The sequence below is a fragment of the Prionailurus bengalensis genome, chromosome E1 (assembly GCF_016509475.1).
Source record: "Prionailurus bengalensis isolate Pbe53 chromosome E1, Fcat_Pben_1.1_paternal_pri, whole genome shotgun sequence".
NCBI classification, from domain to species: domain Eukaryota; kingdom Metazoa; phylum Chordata; class Mammalia; order Carnivora; family Felidae; genus Prionailurus; species Prionailurus bengalensis.
This window is the reverse complement of record NC_057347.1, coordinates 27,618,268-27,643,876: the sequence shown is the minus strand read 5'-3', so window position 1 is coordinate 27,643,876 and position 25,609 is coordinate 27,618,268. Positions and strand designations below refer to the sequence as shown.

The 25,609-nt window shown below is 38.1% G+C and overlaps 2 protein-coding genes across 9 annotated transcripts in view; one reads left to right on the top strand and one right to left on the bottom strand.

The window, feature by feature from the left end:
* The window catches only part of PPM1E (protein phosphatase, Mg2+/Mn2+ dependent 1E), a 224,546-nt gene extending 213,691 nt beyond the window's left edge, over positions 1-10,855 (top strand). Inside the window, exon 7 of the mRNA XM_043583920.1 lies at positions 5,694-10,855. Within this exon, the coding sequence (XP_043439855.1) occupies positions 5,694-6,751 (1,058 nt within the window). The 3' untranslated portion in view covers positions 6,752-10,855. The remainder of the gene's footprint in view (positions 1-5,693) is intronic.
* TRIM37 (tripartite motif containing 37) overlaps positions 8,328-25,609 on the bottom strand; it is a 148,295-nt gene continuing 131,013 nt past the window's right edge. For 6 of the 8 annotated variants that reach the window (XM_043583913.1, XM_043583919.1, XM_043583916.1 and 3 more), the window contains 2 exons: positions 24,807-24,917; positions 22,156-23,434 (listed from right to left, as the gene is read on the bottom strand). In XM_043583913.1, coding sequence (XP_043439848.1) covers positions 23,352-23,434; positions 24,807-24,917 — 194 coding nt within the window. In that variant the 3' untranslated portion in view covers positions 22,156-23,351. Of the gene's footprint in view, positions 8,589-22,155; positions 23,435-24,806; positions 24,918-25,609 lie in introns of those variants that run through there. The other 2 variants (XM_043583917.1, XM_043583912.1) reach the window with 1 other exon arrangement.

Sequence of the window (25,609 nt, the reverse complement as noted above, 5' to 3'; positions counted from 1 at the left end):
CTTTTTTTTTTTTTTTTGAACGGAAGCCCTTAATCTTTGGGACACAAATTTGCTTAAAACCATAGTGATCCTCATTTCATTCCATTTTGGGTCATATTTAGCTTGACTCGGTATTTTCAAGAGAACAGGAAGGCTTCCCTCTCTATATTTTACCTTTCTTATGTCTTTACTTGTTTTTCATTGAATTATAAAATGACATCAACATTGTACTTTTTAGATGAAAACAATTTTCTTTATGTGGAATATACTGATTTGCCAGGTAACCCTAGGTTTTAAAGAATCTGGCTCCCTGGTACATAAGTTCTTCAGAAGGGGAAGTCAATGAAACTATCTAAAACTTAGAGAGTAAACAGCTAAGCTTATTGGACGGAATGACAAAATGCAAGGGCGTAAGTTCAAAGATAGTCCTGTTTCTATTTTTGTTTTACTTTGGCACCTGGGTTTATTATATTTTAGGCTTCATGTCTTAGCTTCATTTTCTGGTTTTAAGAATTTTTTTTTTTTTAACATTTATTTATTTTTGAGACAGAGAGAGACAGAGCATGAACGGGGGAGGGGCAGAGAGAGAGGGAGACACAGAATTCGAAGCAGGCTCCAGGCTCTGAGCCGTCAGCCCAGAGCCCAACATGGGGCTCGAACTCATGGACCACGAGATTGTGACCTGAGCTGAAGTCGGACGCTCAACCGACTGAGCCACCCAGGCGCCCCTCTGGTTTTTTAAAAAGAATAAATTTGTGTGTATCTTTATAGGTGATATGCATGCATACTGCAGTTCTTAGACCCTGCTCCTAAAGAAAAAATGAAGTGATTTGACATAGGGATAAAATGGATAAACGGCATTCACATCCAACCCCCCAATTTTGCTTATCATTACCAAAACATTCTAGAACATTAACAAAATCTCAAAGGATTGATTCAGTTTCACCAGTGATGTGAGTTCCTCCCACTCTTTGGGAAGGTGCTGGCAAGCTGTGAAGTGGCCCAAATGTGAGCAGCAGAAGGCTGAGACAGAAAGTGAAAACTGAAAGATCCTGCAAGTGCTTCTGAAAAAATAAGAGTTAGTTTTATCTTAGACTGAGAGAGTTATTAGGAGCTCTGGAATAAGACCACCGAGGAGAAACTTCTCATTACTAAAACACACCCTCATGTAAAATTATTTCTGACAGTTCCTCTTGATCTTACTGTCTTTGTCACAGTACTGAAACGTACCTTTCATACTGGTAATAGAACCAACTTTACTAGAGAATACTTGCCTTTTCTTGCTTCTAAAATATAACACAAGGAGAAACCAAAAGCAAGGGAAGACTGTCCTTGAGTAAGAGACAGTCTAAGAGAGAATAAGGCAAACTTCATAGACGAAGTGACTTTTACGTTGGATGTGGAAGACAGTGTGTAGGGGAGGAAATTCCAGGGGTAGGGGCATACAAATACGTGGGCGCCTGAAAGGGCATGCCATGTTTTAGGAACAGCAGCACATACAAGAGACTAGGGTGGGCGTGGTAAAAGTAAGTGTTGCTGCCAGATTGTGAAGGGGTTTATATGACAGGCTAAGTAGTCTAGACTCTCCCAGGTGAATAAGCATAGAGGCCACATGATCATTTATAATCCCTTATAAAGGTATTTGTTTGGGATGATGGTATAGAAGATGGACTAGAGTACAAAGACTAGATGGTATCTTTCAGGGGCTGTTGATACAGTTTGTTACAGCTATGAGGGCAGCTCAGAAAGGATACAGAGGAGGCAGAAATTGATTGGATGGAAGTGACAGTTTGTGGGGGTGGAGGAAAGCTGGCTTCCAGGTTTTTGACTTGTGTGACTGAGATGATAAAGCATCTGTAAAAAAGCAGCAGCAGTTTGTGGGGTGGGGAAAAGGGCGGGTAATGAGTTCATTTTGGACATATTTTATATTCTAGGTACCTTACCTGTGTGGTATCTTAGAAGAGATAATTTATGTGTAGTTGGAAATACAAATCTGAGCTTAGCAGAGTTCTGAGTTGCAGATAGAAATGTGGGAACTCATCCCATTTTGGCAATAATATTAGCAGTCTGTGAAGTGATATTGTATATGTTAGTTGACACTATAGGCATTGCCCAGGAAGAACATGTAGTGTGATGAGAGACCCAAAGATGAGACTCATTACTGAAGGTTCCTGCTCTCTAGGTTTGTATCTTGGCTCTGTCACTTTACAAGCTATGGGCCTTGGGAAATTAACTTCCTTGTGTCTGTTGTTCCTTTGTAAAGCAGGAATAGTAACAGTGACTGGCTCATGGAGTTTTTGTATTAAATAGTATAATACATGCACCATACTTAAAACCCTGCCTGGCAGAGTTTTAGCACAAAATGATCGTTAGTGCTGTTATTAAGGGAAAGAGCCAGTGAAGAAAATCAAGGAGGGATCAGAAATATACAAGTGGGCTACCACAGATACTAAGTAAGAGAATAGGGTTTCTAGGAGTTAAGTAGTCACAGGGTCAAGTGCTAGAGAGGTGAAGTGAGATGTGGGATAAAAAAAAAAAAAGACATGGAATTCTGAAAATAGGAAATAATTGGTAATATAGGAGAGAAATGTTTTGGATTAGTAGGTGGGAAAAAAAATCAGGAGAGGGAGAATGAGCAACAACAAAAGAATGTGTGTAGATTTAGTTTCTTGGGCAAGTTAGTGGTAAAGGAAATAATGTGGTGGCTTGTGGGAAAAGCTGATTTGGGAAAGGGTTGTTTTTATTGTTTTTGTTTTTAGGATAAGGAGTTTAGATCAGATTTGTAGGATAAAAGATGAGAGCAAGTAGAAGAGAAACTGAAGATGAGACAGAAATGAGTCCTAGAGAGTCAGGTCCAAGAGCACAGGTTAGCTTTGAGAAGGAAAAGGAGACCTCTTACCTGAGACTGGTAACTCATAAGGTGAATCTCTTCAAATTAAAATAAAAAGGGAGGGGGTAGGGGAAGGAATTGAGGGAACTCATTTTTGATAAACTTCATTTTCTTTGACGTAGGAAATCAGGCCCTCTACCAAAATCCAGTAGCTTAATTGGAAGAGAGAGGTGAAGAATGTGGGAAAGATTTGGAAAGCTCACAGAATAAAACAGGGGGCTAAATGGGGACAAGAAAAAGGACTCCTGAGCTGAGTTCAACTCTACTTAGGAAATAAGGGACACTTTTAAAGCTTTAAAAATGAACAGCTTTCAACAGTTTCTCCTCCTGAGCCCTTCAGATTTATGATCCAAAGTTGACAGAGGCATGATGTTTCCTAGCACATGGAGAGAGGAGGTTGAAGATAAAAGGATGTTGCCATTTCTACCATGAAATGGATAATCACAAATTTGGGGGCGAAATGTCATGAATTTGACATCCAACAGTAGAGCAGGTGAAAAGCCAGAATTTTGGCAGCATTTTCTCTGTGCAAATCTTTTGTATGTTCTGTTCCAAACTAACAGTTGCAGTAGCCTTTTAATTGAAGCACTAAAACAAGATTTTTGGGAACAGTATGACTCAGATCACATTTATTTTTAGAGCTGGAATTCAGAAAATAATAATGATGATAATAATAGGTGGAATAGGGGATGGGGAAATTTAGTAAAGTGGATTGGTGGAGAACACTGAATCCTGTGATTGGAAGTTTTGATTAGCTTTCTCAGGCTACTGGGAGGCATCATAGTATAGAAGTGAAATTGAAGTTGATGGAATCAAAACCATGTTTGAGGGAAGATGGTTCTGGCTACTGTATGAAAAAGACTAGTTTCTTATCTTTTATCTGTTTTTCAAGGTATCCCATCACGAGACCTGCTGAGAGGGCATGTGGCCCACACTGGTCCTAGTGGTTATCGCTAGGGTTCCTACTGAGCTTTCTGGGCCTATGTGAGGATTAAACAGGGATGTGAAATGTTGGAGAGGACCTTACTTACTTATAGGAGAGAACCTACAACAAATTATGAGAAAGAGTAATGACAGAGCCAGATCACTTAAGTATAATTTCATTTTACCATCCCCTAGTTACAAAGTCATTTTAGTACTTCATCAGTACCTAATGAGGGTTTGTAAGTAACAAAGGTAGGGTTGGGACCCAGGCAGTCTGACTCCACCAAGCTGTACTTTACAAATGATAAAATGTTTTGTAAATTTTAAAATTTTAACTGTTTCCTAATATAGCAGTTATTGCTAAATACTGTTTCCTATGTACAGTAGAAAATGAGTATCCCTTGTTGTACTAATAAGCGATCCTGTGTTATACTTAATAGGCTAAGGACCCTTTGGCTAGGCTCCCTCCAAGTACCTAGAGGAAAACAATAAATATAGAGAGAATGGATCTGGAAGTGCTCTAGATCTGAAAGATCCAATGTGCATTGTAGATGATTAATTTTCTCAGTAGTCTGGTGATAGACTGGAGACCATGAGCCCACATTAAGCTAAGTTTTGGTCTCCACTCCAAGCACTCCATATATAGCTATGCATCATTCCTTAACAGTTGTCTCTCTGTCTTTGTTAATGCTATTCCTTCAATCAAGGGCTCTTCTATGCCTGGTGATAACTAACTTCAAGGCCCAGTTCAAATGTCATTCTGTAAGTGGATGAACTATTAAATAAGAGAGAAATAATGGCCCAGTAGGGCTTTGGGGGTTCTCACAGTGTTCATAAGTAGAGAATGAACAATAGCAATAAAGGTGGCAGGGGGAGGGGGTTCGATCAAAGACAAATGAAGAAAGCAAAATACGGTAGTCCCTGAAGATGAGAGAAATATGATTATGTTTTCCAGTTGTTCTCTAGAAGTTGCAAGTAAAGCAGCTTTAAAAAGCAAAAAGTAGGGCATCTGAGTGGCTTAGTCGGTTAGGCAGTTATCTTCAGCTCAATGATCTCATGGTTCGTGGGTTCGAGCCCCGCGTTGGGCTCTGTGCTGACAGCTCAGAGCCTGGAGCCTGTTTCAGATTCTGTGTCTCCCTCTCTCTCTGTCCCTCCCCTGCTCGCACTCTGTCTCTGTCTCTTCAAAAATAAATGTTTAAAAAACTTAAAAAAAAGCAGAAAGTAACTAAGTAAATAAATAAATAGCAGAAAGCAAACCAGATTGGCAACCAAGAGGCTGACATTCTAGTTCTCATCTGAATCTTGGGATGACTTTTCCTGTCTTAAGGGAGTTGACTTGATTTTTAAAAATCCCTTGTAACTCAAACCTTTCTCTGTGCTAGCAGCATAAAGCTATTACTTTGAAAACAAAGACAGAAAATGTGTTTAATGAAGACTGATCACAACTTTGTTTTTTTTTTTTTAATGTGGACTTGTTCTCAAGTCTGTTAAGTCAAATTTAACCACTAATAAAAAAAAAAAAAAAAGGCAGATCTCTCAATAAACAAAATGTTCCTGTGTTAAGACTGAAATTTTTCAATGCAGCAAAAAATTTAGATTTGACATTTGTTGCCATGCTCAGCTAAGCCTAAATCATAGCTAGAGGCACAAGATTCAGAGTATAATAAGCTAGCTAAGTAAGTAAGCCCAGTGAATGGCAATTATTTAACAGAGAGTAAGGAGTGAGCAGCATCTGATTAACAAAGAATTCCAAGTACTATATTTTATCTGAATCTAGTTTATAAATTCTTTCCAGTGTATTCAGATCACAATCCAGTAAATTATGATCAGTCACAGCATTGACCATAAACATTCCTATAAACATACAAGGTAAATTTGACCTACTTTTTAATTCCCACAGGAGATGCTGAACATAAGCCATATATCTGTGGGGATGCAGATTCTGCCTCTACTGTTTTGGATGGAACTGAAGACTACCTCATTCTGGCCTGTGATGGCTTCTATGACACCGTGAACCCTGATGAGGCAGTGAAAGTTGTGTCTGACCACCTGAAGGAGAATAATGGAGACAGTAGCATGGTTGCCCACAAATTAGTTGCATCAGCTCGTGATGCTGGGTCAAGTGATAACATCACTGTTATTGTGGTATTCCTGAGGGACATGAACAAAGCTGTAAATGTTAGTGAGGAATCAGATTGGACAGAGAACTCTTTTCAAGGAGGGCAAGAAGATGGTGGGGATGATAAGGAGAATCATGGAGAGTGCAAACGCCCTTGGCCTCAGCACCAGTGCTCAGCACCAGCCGATCTAGGCTATGATGGGCGTGTGGATTCATTCACTGATAGAACTAGCCTGAGCCCAGGGTCCCAAATCAACGTGCTGGAAGACCCAGGCTACCTAGATCTCACACAAATAGAAGCAAACAAACCTCACAGTGCCCAGTTTTTGCCACCAATTGAGATGTTTGGTTCTGGTGCACCAAAGAAGGCAAATCTTACTAATGAGCTAATAATGGAGAAAAAATCAGTTCAATCATCACTGCCTGAACAAAGTGGTGCTGGAGAGTTTCCCTCTTTTAATTTGGGTTCAACAGGGCAGCAGATATACAGAATGGAGAGCTTATCTCCTGTCTGTCCTAGGTTGGAAAATGAACAGTTCAAATTCCTGGGAAAGAGAGTTTCCAGATTGTCTCATTTACGCTATCATTATTCAAAGAGATGGTATGGATTCAGGTTTAATACAAAGTTGTATTCATCTATGTCTACTCAAGAGCCTTCCCACAAAATAGGCACTGGTCTGTCCTCACTTATTCGAAGTGGGAAGAGAAATAGGATGTTAAGAAGTTTTCTGCCATGGAGGCAAAATATTTGGAAAGGATACAGTGCCAACATGATGAGGAAGCTCAGAAAGAGTAATGATATTCCAGACCCAGGTCTTCCTTGGAGCTATAAAATATAATACTTTCTCTCTTTAAAGTAGGCTAGCTAGCTCTTCCCCAATAAAAACACCACTATCAGAGTAGAAACAAGGTAGACATTTCTGAAATATATGTGCTTCATTATGAAACCATGGATGGCTCAATTCTTAAATGTAAATAGATCTCTAGAAAACCCAAAAGTGTTTTCAATCTAAAAAAAAAAAAGTATTGGCGGTTTCACTAGCAAAATTATACAACTGGTCCCTGTGATGTGTCTCCACACCTACATACAATCCCCACTTTACTACCCTTCACATCACTAGTGGAAGCTTGTGAGTTATTTTAGTCAGGATATCTAATGTTGAAATCTGAACGCAGGTGATATCTGGTTTGATGTGCCTAATATATCTATGGGAAACCTAATGCAGAATTAGATTTAACTGGGGGATGTTCCTTAAGACTGGGGACTGTGAGGGAACCCCTCCCCTCTTTTTTTTGGTTGGTAAAAGACTAAAAGCCATATGGGTTTTAATTGGTTACAGTGAAAGCAGAAAACTAGTATAAAAGTGTCATATTTTCAGACTTGTGAGGTGGTATACAGTCAAAAAGATATACTGATTTTTTTTCCTGTAACATAAAAGATTATGAAAATTTTCTGAATTAAAAAGTATTTCCTAGGGCTGTGTAGCTATTTGGGAGTTTCATAACCTGTTATGGTGCTTTTGGCAGAATTTTTATTATTTGTCATTTTAGACTGCTGTCAACTGGTTTTAACCTATGATGCTAATATGTTTTTCACTGTACCTTCATCTCAGGAATAAAACTGATTTAATGGAGATGATGTTAGGTACAAATATACTAGAATCAAGTTACCATTTAAAAAAGAAAAACAGTATTTCTATTTTTTCTGCCTTTTTTTAAGTTCACAGACAGCAAAAGCATACACTACTACAAAAATAAAAACTGGTTTTGGTGAATGAAAAATACTGGTTTTAACTTCTCTAAAATTGTTTTCCCCAAGGGAATGAAATAATTGGTATGAAAGAGGTTGAAAGCACTGCCCAAAGTCAGCCCAGAGAGGCCAAGTGCAAAGGAGAAGGCAGAGAACGGAGACTGAGGTCTATCTAGTTACGAATGGAGAATGCTCCAGAGTCCTGCTACATGCAACTTCAGACTGCAGAGAGGACGTCTTTCTCATTTCAGTATAGTTACTTATATTTGATAATTTGTCTGTTTTGCCATTTCTGTAGTTTCAAGCTAGAAGCATATCTTTAAAGACAGCAAATAAACTAATAAGCAGATTCATTCTGTGAAGCTGCCTCTGATTCTCTTGAGAATCATGAATAATACCACATGACCTTTTACCTTCCCCTAGTCAACCGTGGACCAGCCATACCATGGACAGGAGCTGCCCACTCACATATAACACTGGGAGGCACCAAATGTTCTTGCTGAAAAATGTCCACTGCCTGTGTTTTTTATAGAATAATACTGTTACTTTATGTTCCCCAGACCCATAATGGAGGACTCAGATTCCTAGATTTTAAAAACAAAGGACTGCAGCGTATTTTGGATGCCAGTATAGCTATATCAAATACATAAAAACTTCAGCAATGATCAGATTGTTAATCTATACATTTTATTTTTAAGAATTTGTAAGATTTTCAGTATTTCTCTTGAAGTCATTTATTCTTTTCTCAAGTCTTCTGACACGTGGCTAAAAAGGAGGAAGTAAACATGGCTCCAACTATAGTACCAGAATTTTCACTAACCTGATGTTTACCCCCATATACGGACCTCACTCACATCTGTCACTTTCTGAAGCCTAGATCTTGTTAACAACCCATCAGGTGAAGAGTCAGTTTCAAATCAAATTATCTAAGGAAACAAGAAAACAGGCAGCAGAGTATTGGTACACATTATAGTCCAAAGCACTTACCTAAATTAAAAATAATTTTTAAAGATTTTCTGTAGTTGTCCATTGCTACTGTGTTTGATCAGAATAAAGAAGGTGAAAGGAAAGAAGATACAAATGATAGATTTTTTTTCAGTGGGGAAAAATGGATGAAACTCAGATGAATAGACCACACTTTTAAGGGTCTGAATTTTGTAGATCTGACTATATAAGCAGTTCCATTTTTCATACCAGTAGCCCTCTAGAAAATAAAGCAGAGTAGTTCTAGTGTGGTCAAGTTATAAACCAATATTGTGAAAAATAGCAACTCTTCATTTGTTCACAACATGCGTATTTATAGAGTAGTTAGGTGACATTTGTAAGGTAAATCCTTTAAAATTCTACATTAAAGTAGTGGTTATTGGTATGATATATGCTGCTCTTGATTCTATAAACTAGGTAAAAAGCAGTGCTTTGTGAAATGCAGTGTTATATCTTAATGCCACTGGTGATAGAAAGTAGTTCCCTTCAGTTCAAATCCTGTGCCCTTATTTGCTGCTTGCTAATGTAAGCAATAAGTACCCCTCTAACTAATGGTATCTACACATTCTGTAACTTGTATTTAATGATGGTGTATCTGGTGACTGTAAAAATATTAGATATAAAAGTATATATAATATATATTAACTGTTAATGCTGAGGTAATAGTCTGTGAATTATGTGTTTTGTACTTTTAACTGTGTAATTTAGTGGTGGTGAAAATTCTACACTCAGTCCTTCAGAGTGACAGTATCCCTTTTTCAATTTAACATGATATGCATCAATTTGTTTGCCTGCTAAAGTCTTGTTAGAATAGGAAATAGTAAAACACATATAAACAAGAAAGTGTAGTACTTGTTAGGGAAACAGACTTCAGGTTACCAAATGAAGTCCTTACAAACTCTTTGTACATTCACTGTGAGTTTCAAAGGGAATCAGTCCCTAAATTTAGGGTTTCCTTTGTTCACTTTCTAGATGTGTACTTTTGAGGGATATCTGAGGTTTAGCAACATTACAGCACCAAACACTGGGGCTATTAATCCCACTTATATCTGTGCTAAAGGGGATGGTGGAAACACACATGTATATACCTTTACTTTACCTAGAAGTGCCATCCACTGTCCTTGAAGTAGTAAGATTAAAGTTACTATTGCATTTAAGTAGGAGGATCCTTGAAAGTAACACCTTTTCCAAGGACAGTGTCAACAATGTCAATGTCAACACTGAGTCTGATTCTGACCACATTTATAGTGGTATAATGTCAACGTGGTGGTATAGTGTCACGCTGTATCTTCATGACAACCATACTCCATTGTTGGAACACTGTGCCAGTAAAAAGTGCAACATCCGATGGGCAGATGAAAATGATGCATAAAGAAGTTCAGTGTTTACAGATAAAACTGCTGTGGTTCAAGTACTTCTCCATCAAAGGCTTGCCAAGGCTTTGTGAGAAAGTGATTTGTAAATTATTACTTTAGTGTTTAAACATAATTTATTCACTCAATGACCATTCTCGCCTACGCAAGGCCACGAAGGGGGATACTATATAGTTTTGGTCACATCGTAATTTTGGACACTTTTTCTTTGAGTCTTAAATTAGCAAAAGAACATACTTTTTTCACCTTGTAAAACCATGTGATATATTAAAGGATAAATTACCCACTCTTCTGTTCTAACCTGTGAATAGCTTAAATGTTTTTCTTCAAAACAAGATACCACCAGTATTATCACATGACTATTTTCCAAATGGTACTGTGTTGAAAAGTAATTGTTACTTCATCTTAGCAGTATTTTTTATCTTCTATTTTGAAGACTATTTATTGTATTAATTAGAAAATAGGAAATAGGGAACTCCAGATTGACACAGCAGTTGTTCTGGAAAAGGAAATACTTTAATAAACTCTGATGTATTATATAATCCACAGATACATCATTGTTAACTCTTACTCTAGGTGCTCTTTGATGAGAGACAGGCTTTGTTCCCTTGTTCATGACATTACTCTGCAAAGAATTCTCTATGGAGTGAAGCGAATGAAGTGAATCATTTCTTACCAAGTAAATTTAACAATTTACAAACCTGCTCTACAGCTCACTTTTGAGTTCAGTTGTAATCATGAGTGATCCTTCATATTTTATTAAAACTATTCATTCAGGTTAAGACATATGTGGAAATATTGCCAATACCTTAATAAAACCCAACAATTTAAAACCACTAGTCATTTGTCTTTTTATTCAAAGGAAAGATAAGTTATTTATTGCTAAGGTTAATCATAGCAACAAAGAACCTCAAACCAAGCACATACTCCTAACCTAGATTAATTCAGACTCTGCTATACAAGTCTAATAAGCAGGAGGAAAGGCCTGCTGTGTTTAGGTGTAAAAACAATTCTCCAAACTATCTACTGCCCTACATATGATATGCCACTTTCAACAAACTATACAGAACCATATGAAAAAAAAATGTATTCTGAAGAGTGAAGCAATCATCAGAACCAGCCACCCTTAACAGCCAAAGCAGTCTTGAGAAAGAACAAAGCTGGAAGTATCACAATCCCAGATTTCAAGCTATACTACAAAGGTGTAGTAACCAAAACCAGTACCGTACTGATACTGGAATAAAAACAGACCTAGTGATCAGTGGAAGAGAACAGAGCAAGCCCAGAAACCCAGTCGATGTGTGACAAAGGAGGTGTAAAACTACACATGAGGGAAACATCAGTCTCTTCAGTAAATGGTGGTAAGAAAACTGGACCACAGTCACTCTTACATGGTACATAAAAATAAATTCAAAATGGATTAAATACCTAAATGTGACACCTGAAACCAAAAACAAAACCACACCAAAAACCTAGAAGAAAACATAGGCAATAATAATGTCTTTAACATGAGCCTTAGCAACATTTTTCTAGATCTGTCTCCTCAGGCAAGGTGAACAAAAGCAAAAGTGAACTACGGGGACTTCACTAAAATAAAAAGCACTTGCACATTGAAGGAAACTATCAACAAAATGAAAAGGTAACCTGAATGGGAGAAGATATTCACAAATGACATATCTGATAAAGGGATAATATTCAAAATATATAATGAACGTATACAACTAAACAAGAAAACACTCTGAATAAAAAATTGGCAGAGTACCCAAACACATTACAAAGATGACATACAGATGGCAAAGACACATGAGAAGATACTCCGTTATCACTCATCATCAGGGAAATGCAAATCAAAACCACAATGAGATATATGACATCAGAACAGCTAGTATCAAACAGACAAGAAATAACAAATATTGGCAAGTATGTGGAGAAAAAGGATCCCTCATGCACGCTTGGTGGGATGTAAACTGGTATAGCCACTGTGGAAAACAAAATGGAAATTCCCCCCAAAATGAAAAATTTGGTGCCTGGTGGCTCCATCAATCAGTTAAGTGTCTGACTTGATTTTGGCTCGGGTCATGATTTCACGGTGGGTTTGAGCCCTGCACTGGGCTCTGCGTCATGTGGAGCCTGCATGGGATTCTCTGTCTCCCTCTCTGTCTCACCCTTCCCTGCTCATGTGCGCACACTTGCACGCTCTCTCAAAAATCAACTTTAAGAAAAAACTAAAAATTGAATTACTGGGGTGCCTCGCTGGCTCAGTTGGGAGAAGTGTGTGACTCTTGATCTTGGGGTCATGAGTTCAAGCCCCATAGTGGGTGTAGAGATTACTTAAAAAAAATAAAATATGTAAAATAGAATTACCATGTGATCCAGTAATTCCACTATTGGGTATTTACCCAAAAGAAATGAAACACTAATTCAAGAAGATACATACACTCCTGTTTGCTGCAGCAGTATTTACAATAGCCAAGATAGGGAAGCAACCCAAGTGTCTGTCCATTGACAGATGATTGGATAAAAAAGATGTGACAGACACACACACACACAGGAATACTACACAGATATAAAAAGGGTTGCAGTCTTGCCATCTGCAATAACATGGATGTACAACGGATATCATGTTAAATGAAGTAAGCCAGAGAACAAATACCATATGATTTCATTTATATGTGCAATCTAAAAATCAGAAAGCAGAAACAGACCCATAAATACAGAGAACTGACGGTTGCCAGAGAAGAGGGTAGTATGGCCATCAATGAAGGGGAGTGGGAGATCTAGGTTTCCAGTTATGGAATAAATAGGTCACAGGGATAAAAGGTACAGCATAAGGAATGCAATTGGTGGTATTGTAATAGTGTTGTAGGGGGACAGATGGTAGCTCTGTCACTTGTGAACATACAGCATAATGTATGGAGATGTTGAATTACTATGTTGTACACTGTGTATTGACTATATATCAATTTAAAAAATACACAACTCTGAAACAAAAACAAAAAAGAAGCACTGACTTCTGCGGGCAGGTTAAGCATCCAACTCTTGATTTTGACTCACATCATGATCTCATGGGTTTGTAGGATCAAGCTCTGCATCAGGCTTTGCAGTGGCAGCATGGAGCTTGCTTGGGATTTTCTCTCTCCCTCTCTCTCTCTGCACCTCCCTACCCTTGCACTCTCTCAAAATAAACAAACATTAAAAAATAAAAAAGGAAAGGAAAGAAGAAGCAGACTGATAGGACAAAGATTTTGGGACAGAGAATTCAAAAGAATTAAGGCTAGGGGTGACTGCATGGCTCAGTCAGCTAAGCATTGGCTCAGGTCATGATCTCACAGCTCATGAATTCAAGCCCCGTGTTGGGCTCTGTGCTGATAGCTCGGAGCCTGGAGCCTGCTTCGGATTCTGTGTCTGCCTCTCTCTCTGCCCCTCTCCCACTTGTGTTCTCTGTCTCTCAAAAATAAATAAACGTTAAAAAAAATTTTAAACTATGGTTAATATGTTATGGAAATGGTGGACAACATATGCAAGATCTTATAGGTGGTTTTAGCAAAGAGAAACTATAAATAAAAATGCTAGAAATGAAAAGTACTGTAATAGAGATGATGAATGCTTTTGACTGGCTCATCAGTGGATTGAACAGTGCTGAGGAGAGATCAGTAAACTTAAAGATAAATCAACGTAAATTACCCTAACTGAAACACATACACACACACACACACACACACACACACACACACACACACAGAGTGAAGGAAAAATGAAAACAAAATAATCCCAGAAGAGAACATATAAGAGCTGTGGGACAGTATCAGTCTAACATATGCATATAATTGGAATCCTAAAAGGAGAAGAGAAAGATAGGGCAGAAGAAATATCTGAATAATAGCAAGAAAACTTCCAAAAATTTAAATCACAGACATCAAACCGTAGATCCAGGAAGCTCACAGAATACATAGCAGGATAAATACTCGAAACACACACCTAGGAAAAACAAATCTCTTCCAGATGCCCTCACTGGTAAATTCTACCAAACATTTAAGGAATAAATAACACCAATTCTATAATTCTCTTCCAGAAAAGATTAATTTTTTAAGGTCAGCATTACTCTGATACCAAATAGGATGAAGACAGAAAAACTATACATACCAATATCCTTCTTGCATATAGATGAAAAAATCCTCAGCAAAATATTAGCAAAACCAGTATCACTTATTACAATGGCTAAAATTAAAAAGTGCTGACAGTACCAAGTGTCTGTAAGATCCAACTAGAACTCTCACATGTTAGTAATGTAAAATGGCAGTGCCACTTCTGGAAAAGTAGGTATCCAAGGATACATACTCTTTGGAATGTCCTGAATGACCCTCAGGTTTGACAATTGCTAGAACAACTCATAGAACTTAGGGAAATACTTACAGTTTTATTATACAAAAGATCAAAACCAGGCAAAAGAAAAGATGCATACAGTCAGGTCTAGGAGAGTCCCAATGTGAAGCTTCCTTGTGACCAGAGCATTTAAAAAAATATTTTTTTAAATGTTTTTATTTATTTTTGAGACAGAGAGAGACAGAGCATGAGCAGGGGAGGGGCAGAGAGAGAGGGAGGGAGACACAGAATCCCAAGCAGGCTCCAGGCTCTGAGCTGTCAGCACAGAGCCCGACGCAAGGCTCAGACTCATGAACTGTGAGATCATGACCTGAGCCGAAGTCGGACGCTCAACCGACTGAGCCACCCAGGCGCCCCACCAGAGCATTTTATCTTCCCGAAACAACTATGGATGACAATACAGAGTACTGCCTACTGGGGAAGCTCATCTAAGCTTCAGTATGCAGAGATTTTATTGGGATTTCATAAAGTAAGCATGACAGACTCACTGGCAATGAGCCTGAACTATTCAGGCTGATATCAAGTGACTATGAACCCCAATCCTCTAATCACATGATCAGTCTTTCTAACATGCCAGCCCCCATCCTGAATTATCTCATTAGCATAAGCTATCAGGACCCACCATAAACAACAAAGACAATTCTATCATTCAGGACATTCCATGGAGTATGCACCCCAGGAACCAGAGACAAAGACCAGCCAGATCTTTATCACACACCCAGCAATCCCATTCCAAGGCATATATTACTCTAGAGGATGAAAACTCATGTTCACACAAAAATCTACACACAAATGTTTATAAGATTCATAATCACCCTAAACTGGAAATAACCCAAATGTCCTTCAATGGGTAAACAGTGGTACACCCATACAGTGAACTACTACTCAGCAATAAAGGAAGTGCTGATTCATACAACATGGATGAAACCCAATGCATTTTGCTAAGTGAAAGGCTATGACACTCTGGTAAAGGGAAAATTAAAAGAACAGAGAACAGATCATGGTTGCCAGGAGTTGTGGGGGGCAGTGGGAAGGATTTACTTAACACAAGGGAACTCTGAGGGTAACTGAACTGTTGTATGCAGTTATTATGGTGGCAGATACACAACTCTGTATTTGTCAAAACCCACAGAACTGCACTGTACCACAAAGACTAAATTTTAACGTATGTAAATTTAGAAATCAACCAGGATATGTGGGGAGGACAAAATGCAGACTATAACAGATGAATCTTACTTTATCACAAATGAATCATTTAATCACACTGAAGAGGATGGTGCAGAAAAGAATGAATGTAACTCTGAATCTTAGGACCTAAATAACTTTGGGAAAGTGACAGGATACTGAAGGCTAAAAACAAAAAACTGTAAATCAGCACTGCCCTGTAGTTGGTAAACTTGTTCCTCACAAAGGCATAGGTAGGTCAACAGTTCTGAAACTACTTGGTTTATATATTACAGTTAAACAAGTTTATATAGTGTAGCTGGGCCGCCTGGGTGGCTCAGTCAGTTGAATGTCCAATTCTTGATTTCAGAGCTCAGGTCGAGATCTTGTGATTGGTGGGATCAAGCCCCACATGGGGCTCTGTGCTGACAGTGCAGAGTCTGCTTGGGATTCTCTCTCTGCCCCTCTCCTGCTCACACACACACCCTCTCTCAAAACCAATAAATAAACATTTAAAAAATAAATATACTATAGCCAATGAGAGACAGGCTGTTAGAGAAAGCTATAATAAAAGGGAAGGCTATAATGAACACTATGGAGTTGGGACTGGTGTTGTAGGCATCAATTACAGACTCATGATTTATCTTCTTAAAACATATCTGCATATACATACATATACAAAGACATAGAGATGTTCGCATGACTAAGTATACAGGTGGTTTCCTATTCTCTCCATTGATAAGGACTAGAAGCAATGACACTCCAGAAGCACTCCAGAAACAACATGCACACCTTAACACTCCAATCTTATTTTTTAAATACCACTGTCCATAAAAAGAGGCAGAGGAAAGACAAGATGAGCCTGGAGCATCTTGTGGGGGGAGAAGAGGGAAAGGAGGAGGAAGAAACATACCAAAAGGACACAAAAGCTAACCTGAAAGAGCTTCCAATAGCCAAAACTAGAACTGAACTTTAAAATAATGGCATACTGGATCATAAAGAATAAAATAATATCCATGAGTGCACACTGATATAAATAAGTGGTCGAATAAAAAGCTAAATGGGAAAGAAGGGACTTTTCCTTACAAAATTCTAATAATAAATGTATAAGGAACAGGGAAATAGAAAACAATTAGAACACTGCAGTCATAATTGTTGTAGGCAAGATCCACCAGTAGGTGCTAAAGGTAGTAAGAGTTTAAGCAGAAAGAGTATTTGCCTCAAATATTTAGTAATTACAAAGGGAAAAACTGTAAATAAATAGTGTGAATCCTGGCAGACACCAACTTGACCACCTAATCAAGATTAGTGTCATCAATAATAAATACCTGCACTATATATAGCCCCTGATACACTGCAATGAGAAGGGCATATCACATCTGTGGTAGTTTTCCCAATAATGCTTAATCTCAGTTAAATATGAGAAAATATCAAACAAACCCAAATAAGGGAACATTCTATAAAATAATTGGTCCTCTTCGAAAATATCAAGGTCATGAAAAACTGGAAAGACTTGAGAACTGTCACTGACCAGAGGATACTAAAGAAATATGACAACTAAATGCAATGTGGGATGCTAGACTGGATCCTGGAACAGAAAAAGGAAATTAATACAATAACTGGTGGGGTGTCTGGGTGGCTTAATCAGTTAAGCAGCCGACTCTTGATACCAGCTATGGTCATGATCTCGTGGTTTGTGGGATCGAGCCCTGCTTCGGGCTCTGCGCTGATAGCACAGAGCCGCTTGGGATTCTCTCTCTCCCTTTATCTCTGCCTTTCACCTCCCTGCTCACATGTGTGCATTTTCTCTCCCAAAATAAACATTATAGAAGATGTTAACAAAAGCAGAAGCTGAGTAAGCTGCATGATGGGTATATGGGAACTCTGTCAGGACTTTTGTATCTCTTTGTAAATCTAAAATTACCTCAAAATAAAAGTTAAAAAAATAGGAAAATCTGGAGCTTTAAAATTATTAGGTATAAAAATGCTGGATTTGGTTCAAGTGTGAAGAACTAAAAAAAGTACCAGACCAGCAATTCATTCCATCCTTGCCATTGGTGTGGAACCTTCAGAGAATCACCTAACCTCCCTAAACTGCATGTTTCTCTGACAAATGGGTAGGACACACAAATCATCTACCTCAAAGGTTACTTAAGGATTCAATGACACAGTTGGTCAAAGCTGTCCAGAAACCACGTTTGTGCACACTGCAAGCATTAACTGCTATATCCTTTGGCTTAAGAGAAAATATTCATTAAGAAGAAATTTTCTAGGAAAGAAACATGAAATAAAAATACTAAATACTGGGGGCACTTGCTAGCTCATATGGTGGAGCAAGGGATTCTTGATCTGGGGTCATGAGTTCAAGACCCAAGTTGGTGGTAGAGTTTACTTAAAAAAAAAATAGTGAAACAAGGTAATGGTGGAAGGAAAAGACTTAAAAGATACACAAAGTGCCAGAAAGTAGAAGCACAGTAGAGGAACTCATTGGAAATTTATGTCCACTACTCATGATTTGCACAGACTGTAGGTGATGACAGCTACATGTAGGAGAATGGGAGTGAAAGGGGGGGTCTGCTCTTGCAGACCAGATCATGAACAACCAATGCGAAGAGGGAAAAGGAACTGGTACCTTCTCCTATGCCTTCTCCTCCTCTTACTGCTACCTAAAGTCTAGCATAGCCAAAGCAGGCATATCACCCCAAGGAAGAGGGAAGATTTCCTGGCACCACTGAGGAATTGAGTGCAGACTTACTATATATAACACAACTAGAATTTGGGAAAGTAATTATATTTTTCAAAGATCCCACTACTGGGGTGCCTGGAAGGCTCAGGTGGTTAAGCGTCTGATTTTGGTTCAGGTCATGATCTTGTGGTTGGTGAGTTCGAGCCCTGTGTCAGGCTCTATGCTGATAGCTCAGAGGCTGGAGCCTGCTTCCATTTCTGTGTCTCCCACCATCTCTGCACCTCCCCCGCTCGTATTCTCTCAAAAATAAACAAACATTTAAAAAAAAAAAAAAAAAAGATCCAGCACTACTAAATGCTAACAGGTCCTTCACCTTTGAAATCGTTTGGTCTTCAAGAGCAATGGAATGAGAGAGCATCCCAAGCAGACTCTGCACTGACGGCGCAAAGCGTGAAGTGGGACTCAGATTCATAAACCATTATTAGATCATAACTGGAGCCGAGACCAAGAGTTAGATGTTTAAACCAACTGAGCCACCCAGGTGCCCCTTTCAGCCTTCTTATGATTCTAGAACAGGACAGTACCCCATACAAAAGTAAACACAAAACTAATCAAATTGTTCACCTTTTTGACTTAAAAATCATGCTTTTTCAAACCGAAACGTTCTATACTAAAAAAAACCATGAAGTTCCCATTAATATCAACAGACCAGAAGCCAGCAATTGTTATCTGTAAAGGGTGTGAGAGTAAATATTTGAGGCTCTGGAGCCAACAGGTTTCCTTAGCGGCTACTCAGCTCTGCCTTTGTACGGCAAAAGCGGTCACTGACAAACTATAAATGAATGGATATTAATATGTTCCAAAACCACTTTGTTTCCAAAAATAAACAGCCGTAGGGATTTGGCTCAAGGACGGTAGTTGTCTACGTAGAGAGAATGGCAGACACTTGTTAACTGAATCCCATTTTTCTCAATGGACTGAAAATTTATATATGCTGCCTATTTCTTACCATTTTATAATTCACAAACAAAATTACTTGAAGTGAACTGGAGCCCAACAAAATAGGCATCATTTTCTTCACCATAATGGAACTGCTTTTGAGTACTCATTCTGTCCTTTAGTTACCTACCAGTTTGTTCTTGGTTTTTGGTACAACATGTTTCCGACTTTAATTACAAAACAGAGAATTTTATACCAGGAGGGCAGGTTCAATATCATTTCTTTAGAACCTTGCATTTTTTGCTTTTCAAGAGATAGACTTTATTTATTTATTTTTTTTTTATTTAAAAAATTTTTTTTTCAACGTTTATTTATTTTTGGGACAGAGAGAGACAGAGCATGAACGGGGGAGGGGCAGAGAGAGAGGGAGACACAGAATCGGAAGCAGGCTCCAGGCTCTGAGCCGTCAGCCCAGAGCCCGATGCGGGGCTCGAACTCACAGACCGCGAGATCATGACCTGGCTGAAGTCGGACGCTTAACCGACTGCGCCACCCAGGCGCCCCAGATAGACTTTATTCTTAAATATGGACTCAGAATATACGAATAAGTTAGCTTCCTAAAATACATGAGAATACAACAATTAAGCTCAAATATTTTCCCTACAAAGTTTTTGTGCAAGTGTAAAGAACCAAATACTTTCCAATTTTCCTACAACTGTAACAACTGAAAATAATTGTGCTATCAAAGTAAACTGAAATCCTACTAATTTAAAAGGGTTTCAGTTGCCCGGGTGGCTCAGTGGGTTAAATATCTGACTTTTTTTCCTCTTCCAATGTTTACTTTTGAGAGTGACACAGTGCGAGTGGGGTAGGGGCAGAGAGAGGGAGACGCAGAATCTGAAGCAGGCTCCAGGCTCTGAGCTGTCAGCACAGAGCCCGACCTGGGGCTCAAACTCACAAACCACGAGATCATGACCTGAGTTGAAGTCAGATGCTTAACTGACTGAGCCACCCAAACACCCTGACTCTTTTTTTTTTTTTTTTCCAGAAAGAGACAGCATGAGTGGGATAGGGGCAGAGAGATAGGGAGAGAGCAAATCCCGTGCAGGCTTTGTGCCACCAGCTGTGGAGCCTGATGCAGGGCTTGATCCCACGAACTGTGAGATCATGACCTAAGCAGAAATCAAGAATTGGACACTTAACCAACTGAGCCACCCAGGCACTTCAAGTGTCTGACTCTTGATCTCAGTTCAGATCTTGATCACAGGGTCATGAGTTGAAGCCCCATATTTAAAAAAAAAAAGGAAAAAAAAAGAAAAAAAAATTATGGGGAAACTGGGTGGCTCAGTGAGCTAAGCATCTAACTCAACTTCAGCTCAGATCATGATCTTTGGGTTTGTGAGATCGAGCCCCATGTGAGGCTCTGCTTGAGATTCTCTCTCTCCCTCTCTCTGCCCCTCCCCCACTAGCACCTGCACTCTCTCTCAAAATATAAATTAAAAAAAATTTTTTTTTAAATAAAATGGTCTAAACCAGCTCTCAACTCATCCAAAATAAGGAGAGCACTCCTGATTGTTTTTATACGTAGCCTGAAAGCATCAGAAGAGCTAGAAAAATACTTAAGACAAAAATGTACCACGATCCAAATATCACTATGTTATTCTAGGGAATCCACTCACTAAAAAAACTGCAAGGTCATGAAAATTAAGAGCAAAGGTTAAGAACATCTATGATTTTAAAAAGTATATCCAGACGCCTGGGTGGCTCAGTAAATTAGACATCTGGCTTTTGTTCTCAGCTCAGGTCTTGATCTCAGGGTTGTGAGTTCAAGCCTCACTTTAGGCTCTGCAATGGGCATGAAGCCTACTTAAAAAAAAAAGTATACATCCTCCCAATAAATGAAAGAGAGATACCTCAAAATGCTACCCTGTAGGTTAATGACCTAAGAGAATCTCATGATTAAATCATGTGTGCTAGAAGCTTTACAAGTAAATTTTCCCAAATGAGCAGTCTACTCTCAGGCTTCTCTTAGTTCTTAACCACATGTAGTTTCCCATATTTTAAAAATAAATAAAATTATAAAGATACACAGGAAAGCACTGAGTTCTATATCAAATAAAAGTGAAGAAAGAGCTGCTAACAGTGAGAGATTCAAAGTAGTCAAACATATTTGTGTTTGCGGGTTCCAACTAATGAACCTCATTAAAAAAAAAAATCTACTAATCAATCCGTACAATGGTTTGCCCTCAACACTAACGGTGCAAAATTGTTGCTTTATATCTTCATCTATTACAATGCAGTATAGAGGTTAACAAAAAGTAGGATTAAAAAAATGTCAACAAAACGTGATAAACCGAAAAACATTTCTATCTAAGAAATACTGAAATGTGTTAAAGAATGTATTAGTTATGTTTTAGAGCACTGCATGATAAACTACCTAATAACTACATGACACTACACCAACACTATCATGTTAGTAAGTGAATGCTAAATTTTTACTTCTCATATGATTATAGTACTTAAATATTTCCAACTAACTTTAAAATTTTTTTTTAATGTTTATTTATTTTTGAGAGAGAGAGAGAGACAGAGCATGAATGGGGAAGGGGCAGAGAGAGAGAAGGAGACACAGAATCTGAAGCAGGCTCCAGGCTCCGAGCTGTCAGCACTGGGCCTGACGTGGGGCTCAAACTCATGAACCGTGAGATCATGACCTGAGCTGAAGTCAGATGCTTAACTGAGCCACCCAGGCGCCCCTCCAACTAGCTTTTAAGGAGAAAAAGCAACCATATATATTACCAAGAGTGTAAGAGTATAAAATATAAGTAAGTGTTAATTTCCTCATGCATTTACTACTAACAGTCTATAGAGCTTAACAGCCTCAACTGTACACAGGCAATGTGAATAGGAAAAAAAAGGGTGAGGGGCTTCCTGTCCCACTTTTAATAAATTGCAGAGGCATAATATTTTCTCAAGTTCATTTTATTAACAAAAAGTGCGACCTGTTTTGAACAAAAGCCAACCATGAATCACAGAATTTGGCAAGACAGTAGACATGGAAAAGCAAACAATCTTCATTAAGTAAAATATAAGTAGAGGAGGTGCCTCTCACATGTATTATATTCATGCTTCTTCAATAGTCTCTTGCCAACTTTCAGTGTATTTTTTCACAAATGCTATAGCAGCTCAAACACAAATCCAGGAGCACAATGGAAAGTTTGGCAATTATTTTGGGCTAATTAAGTATGAAAGTAAACATTATACCACAGTTTCATGTAAACCACTGTGCAATGTGTAGGAATCTTTAAACATATTGACACTGAAAACAATGTCCAACTAATGAAAATAAAAGAGACAAGAGGGCTGTAAAATACTTGTTGCACTACAGCTGTTTAATAAAAGGCAGGAAAAACTGAAATAATTGTAAATGATCTTCCGTGTGTTCATATGGAACATGACCAATTCACATGAACTTAACTCATTTAAAATTCTGTATGTAAAAGTCATATAATAGAAAGATTATGCCATTAATCAGTGTGTCTACACCTGAACAAACAAGAAAAGATAAATAAATTAACTTGTAGTCAGCCAACATACTCCAAAGAGGAGATTCAGTCTACTTTTGCTTTATTTATTCACATAAAGTATCTACAGGGCAGAATCTATACATAAGTAATTTTTCTCTTCCCTAATTTACAGGCATTAATGAAGCTATAAACTATGATTAAAACCCAAACTATAAAGGTGGTCATTTAAACACAACTGAGAATCTAGCCAAGGATAGAGGAGTACCGAGACTGAGCAAGTTACTGAGCGCATGCACGGTCTCTACGTACACTGTCCGGCAGTTAACCACCTTTCTATTGCAGGAGACAAACTGCCTTTTAGGAATATACTTATTTACTAAATTAGTTGAGGACTACACTGTTAATTCATTACATTACACAAAATTCTTCCCACACTGCTAATTTTGTCCTGTGTACTAATGTCATATACTACACTTGTGCTACTTTCTAAAGTTTCAGAAATACTATTTCAGGTAGAGATGATGAAAAAAAAAAAGACCAAATCTGATTATCTGACCGATGACAAATTGAGCACCAACTACAGCAAATCTCAGGGTCAAGGTAGCTTGCAAGTCAGTTCTCTGGATTTGAAAATTACCTTCCGCTGTTTCCATCAGTATTAAAGCTGAGGTCTTCAGGGCCTATTTGTTCACCATCAGGAAAACTGGAATGCGTATCTAAGATAAAAAATTAAAAGCAGATAACAGTTTTTAAAGACCAGTATTTTCTTTTCCATGTCTTTAAGTGATCTTCCTAAGCATGTTAGTTAAGTGATAAAGATTAGTGGGTTGTAGACAAACCTCTGTCTTCATAGAAAATTTGTTATCTGAATCAGGTATAAGCAAGCACAAAGGGAAAAAAAAAAAAAACAGGAAAAAGTAAAATGTGTAATACCCATAATTAGAAGATGAAACTCACTGCCTAACTTTGTTCTCCTGGGGACACTGTGGGAGCAGCTGAAGAAAGGAACAGGAAATGATGATGATGTATATACTTTGAAGACTGACTTTGTAAACATTAAAATGTATCTTAAGGCAAATTAAATTGCACATGGCAAATATCACTAAAAAATCCATCAGCAGTCAAAATAACGTGCCCAAAATCTAGCTGCTTCTTTCAGAAAAAGAAAATTACTAACAGTGTCATAATACCTAAAAACCATCAACTGCTCAGCTCTATTTTGGAAACAAAAAACAAAAAACAAAAAACAAAAAACAAAAAAAAACCTAGAACTTCAGGGAAATCTGTAAAATTGTAATGCCGAAAACTGGCATAAGCCTAACAATGTTGCCATCCAGGAAATCTTGCAGAGGAATGCTAAGACTGATCATTAAAGTCTCTGGATAAAATATTAGTAATGGGTGATGGATGCTAACTAAACTTACTGTGTTAATCATTTCCCAATACATACATACTATCAAATCATTATGTGGTACTCCTAAAACAAAACAAAAATACTAACAATGACTTTATCTCAGTGGGTTTTATTCCTAAAACTATTTTGGGAGGAAGAGGAAATTTAAAAAATGATGCTTCCATAAACTAAATGCATTTCTAAGAAGTCAGAAAAAAAATCTTTTAAAAAGTTTCCTTATTAAGCTAGGCTCCTAACATCTAATAACATCTGAACCCTCCCCAGGGGTTGATAAGCATTTTCTTATTATAAAAGAGCAGATAGAAAATATTTAGGTATTGTAGGCTACAGACTGCCTCTATGGAAAAGTCTTCTCAGTTTTGTTTTTGTTTTTAAAAGCTCTGTACAACATAAATGCTATTCTTAGGTTACAGGCTATATACCAGAGCAGGTTGCTGAGCCCGCTCCATTAAGTAGTATCCAGCAGGTATCTGACCAAACAGTACCTAGCACATTTTTTCAGTACTCACCATTTAGTTTACCCCATAGAATATTGTTTCACAAAAGACAATAATTAAAAAAGAAAAAGAAGCAGAAACAGCAGAGAAGCAGCAGCAGAAGCAAAAGAAGCAGCAGCAATAGCAGCAGAAGAGACGGTTTTATTAATCTCTGTGAAATGAGACCATGTGCCGCACCTTCATCTGGGGGCTGTGCCATGAAAGAGTCGTTAAATCCTCCCATGCTGGTGTGCTCTTCCTGCTCCTCATTCTCAGTGTCACATTCAATATCACTGTCACTGCTCATTCCTGGCATGAAAGAAGGGGAGAACATGTTTCTGAAATGAAACCACTGCTAGTGAAAGGAAAACAAAGTCTCCTCGCCCACTAAACTGAGATTCCTACTGAATTTTACCCTAGATCCCAAGACAGTGGAAGACACCAAACAAAACAAATAAAAAGTAACCACACAAACCTCAGTTCTCATTAGTTATTTAGAGCAGTGGTTTTATTTTTGTTCTCAAAGATTAAAATTGCCCTTTCCACAAGTAGTGGAAAGTATCTGCAAGTAGTAATTTGAAACCAGCATTAATTTCATTATATTGAGAATATTTTTTCCAAAGCAAACAGTTTTTTCGAGAGTCATAAGAGATAATAGAAACTTTTAATCCTGATTCAATATAGATGTAATCGTTTCTAGCCTAAAACATATAAATGTTATATAAATACATGGTTATACTTACACATATGCGTGTATATAAGAAATTCCAAAAACTCTTAGCAATAAATGAGTTACTATCCCATTTCGGCCTCCAATTTTGTTTTTATATACATCAACTGACTCTTAAATGAAATATTCTAAGTGCACCCAGGTGGCTTAGTCAGTTAGGCATCTGACTCTTGATTTCAGTCCAGGTCATAATCTCACAATTTGTGAGTTTGAGCACCCTGTTGGGCTCTGAGCTGACAGTGTGGAGCCTGCTTGGGATTCTCTCTCCTCC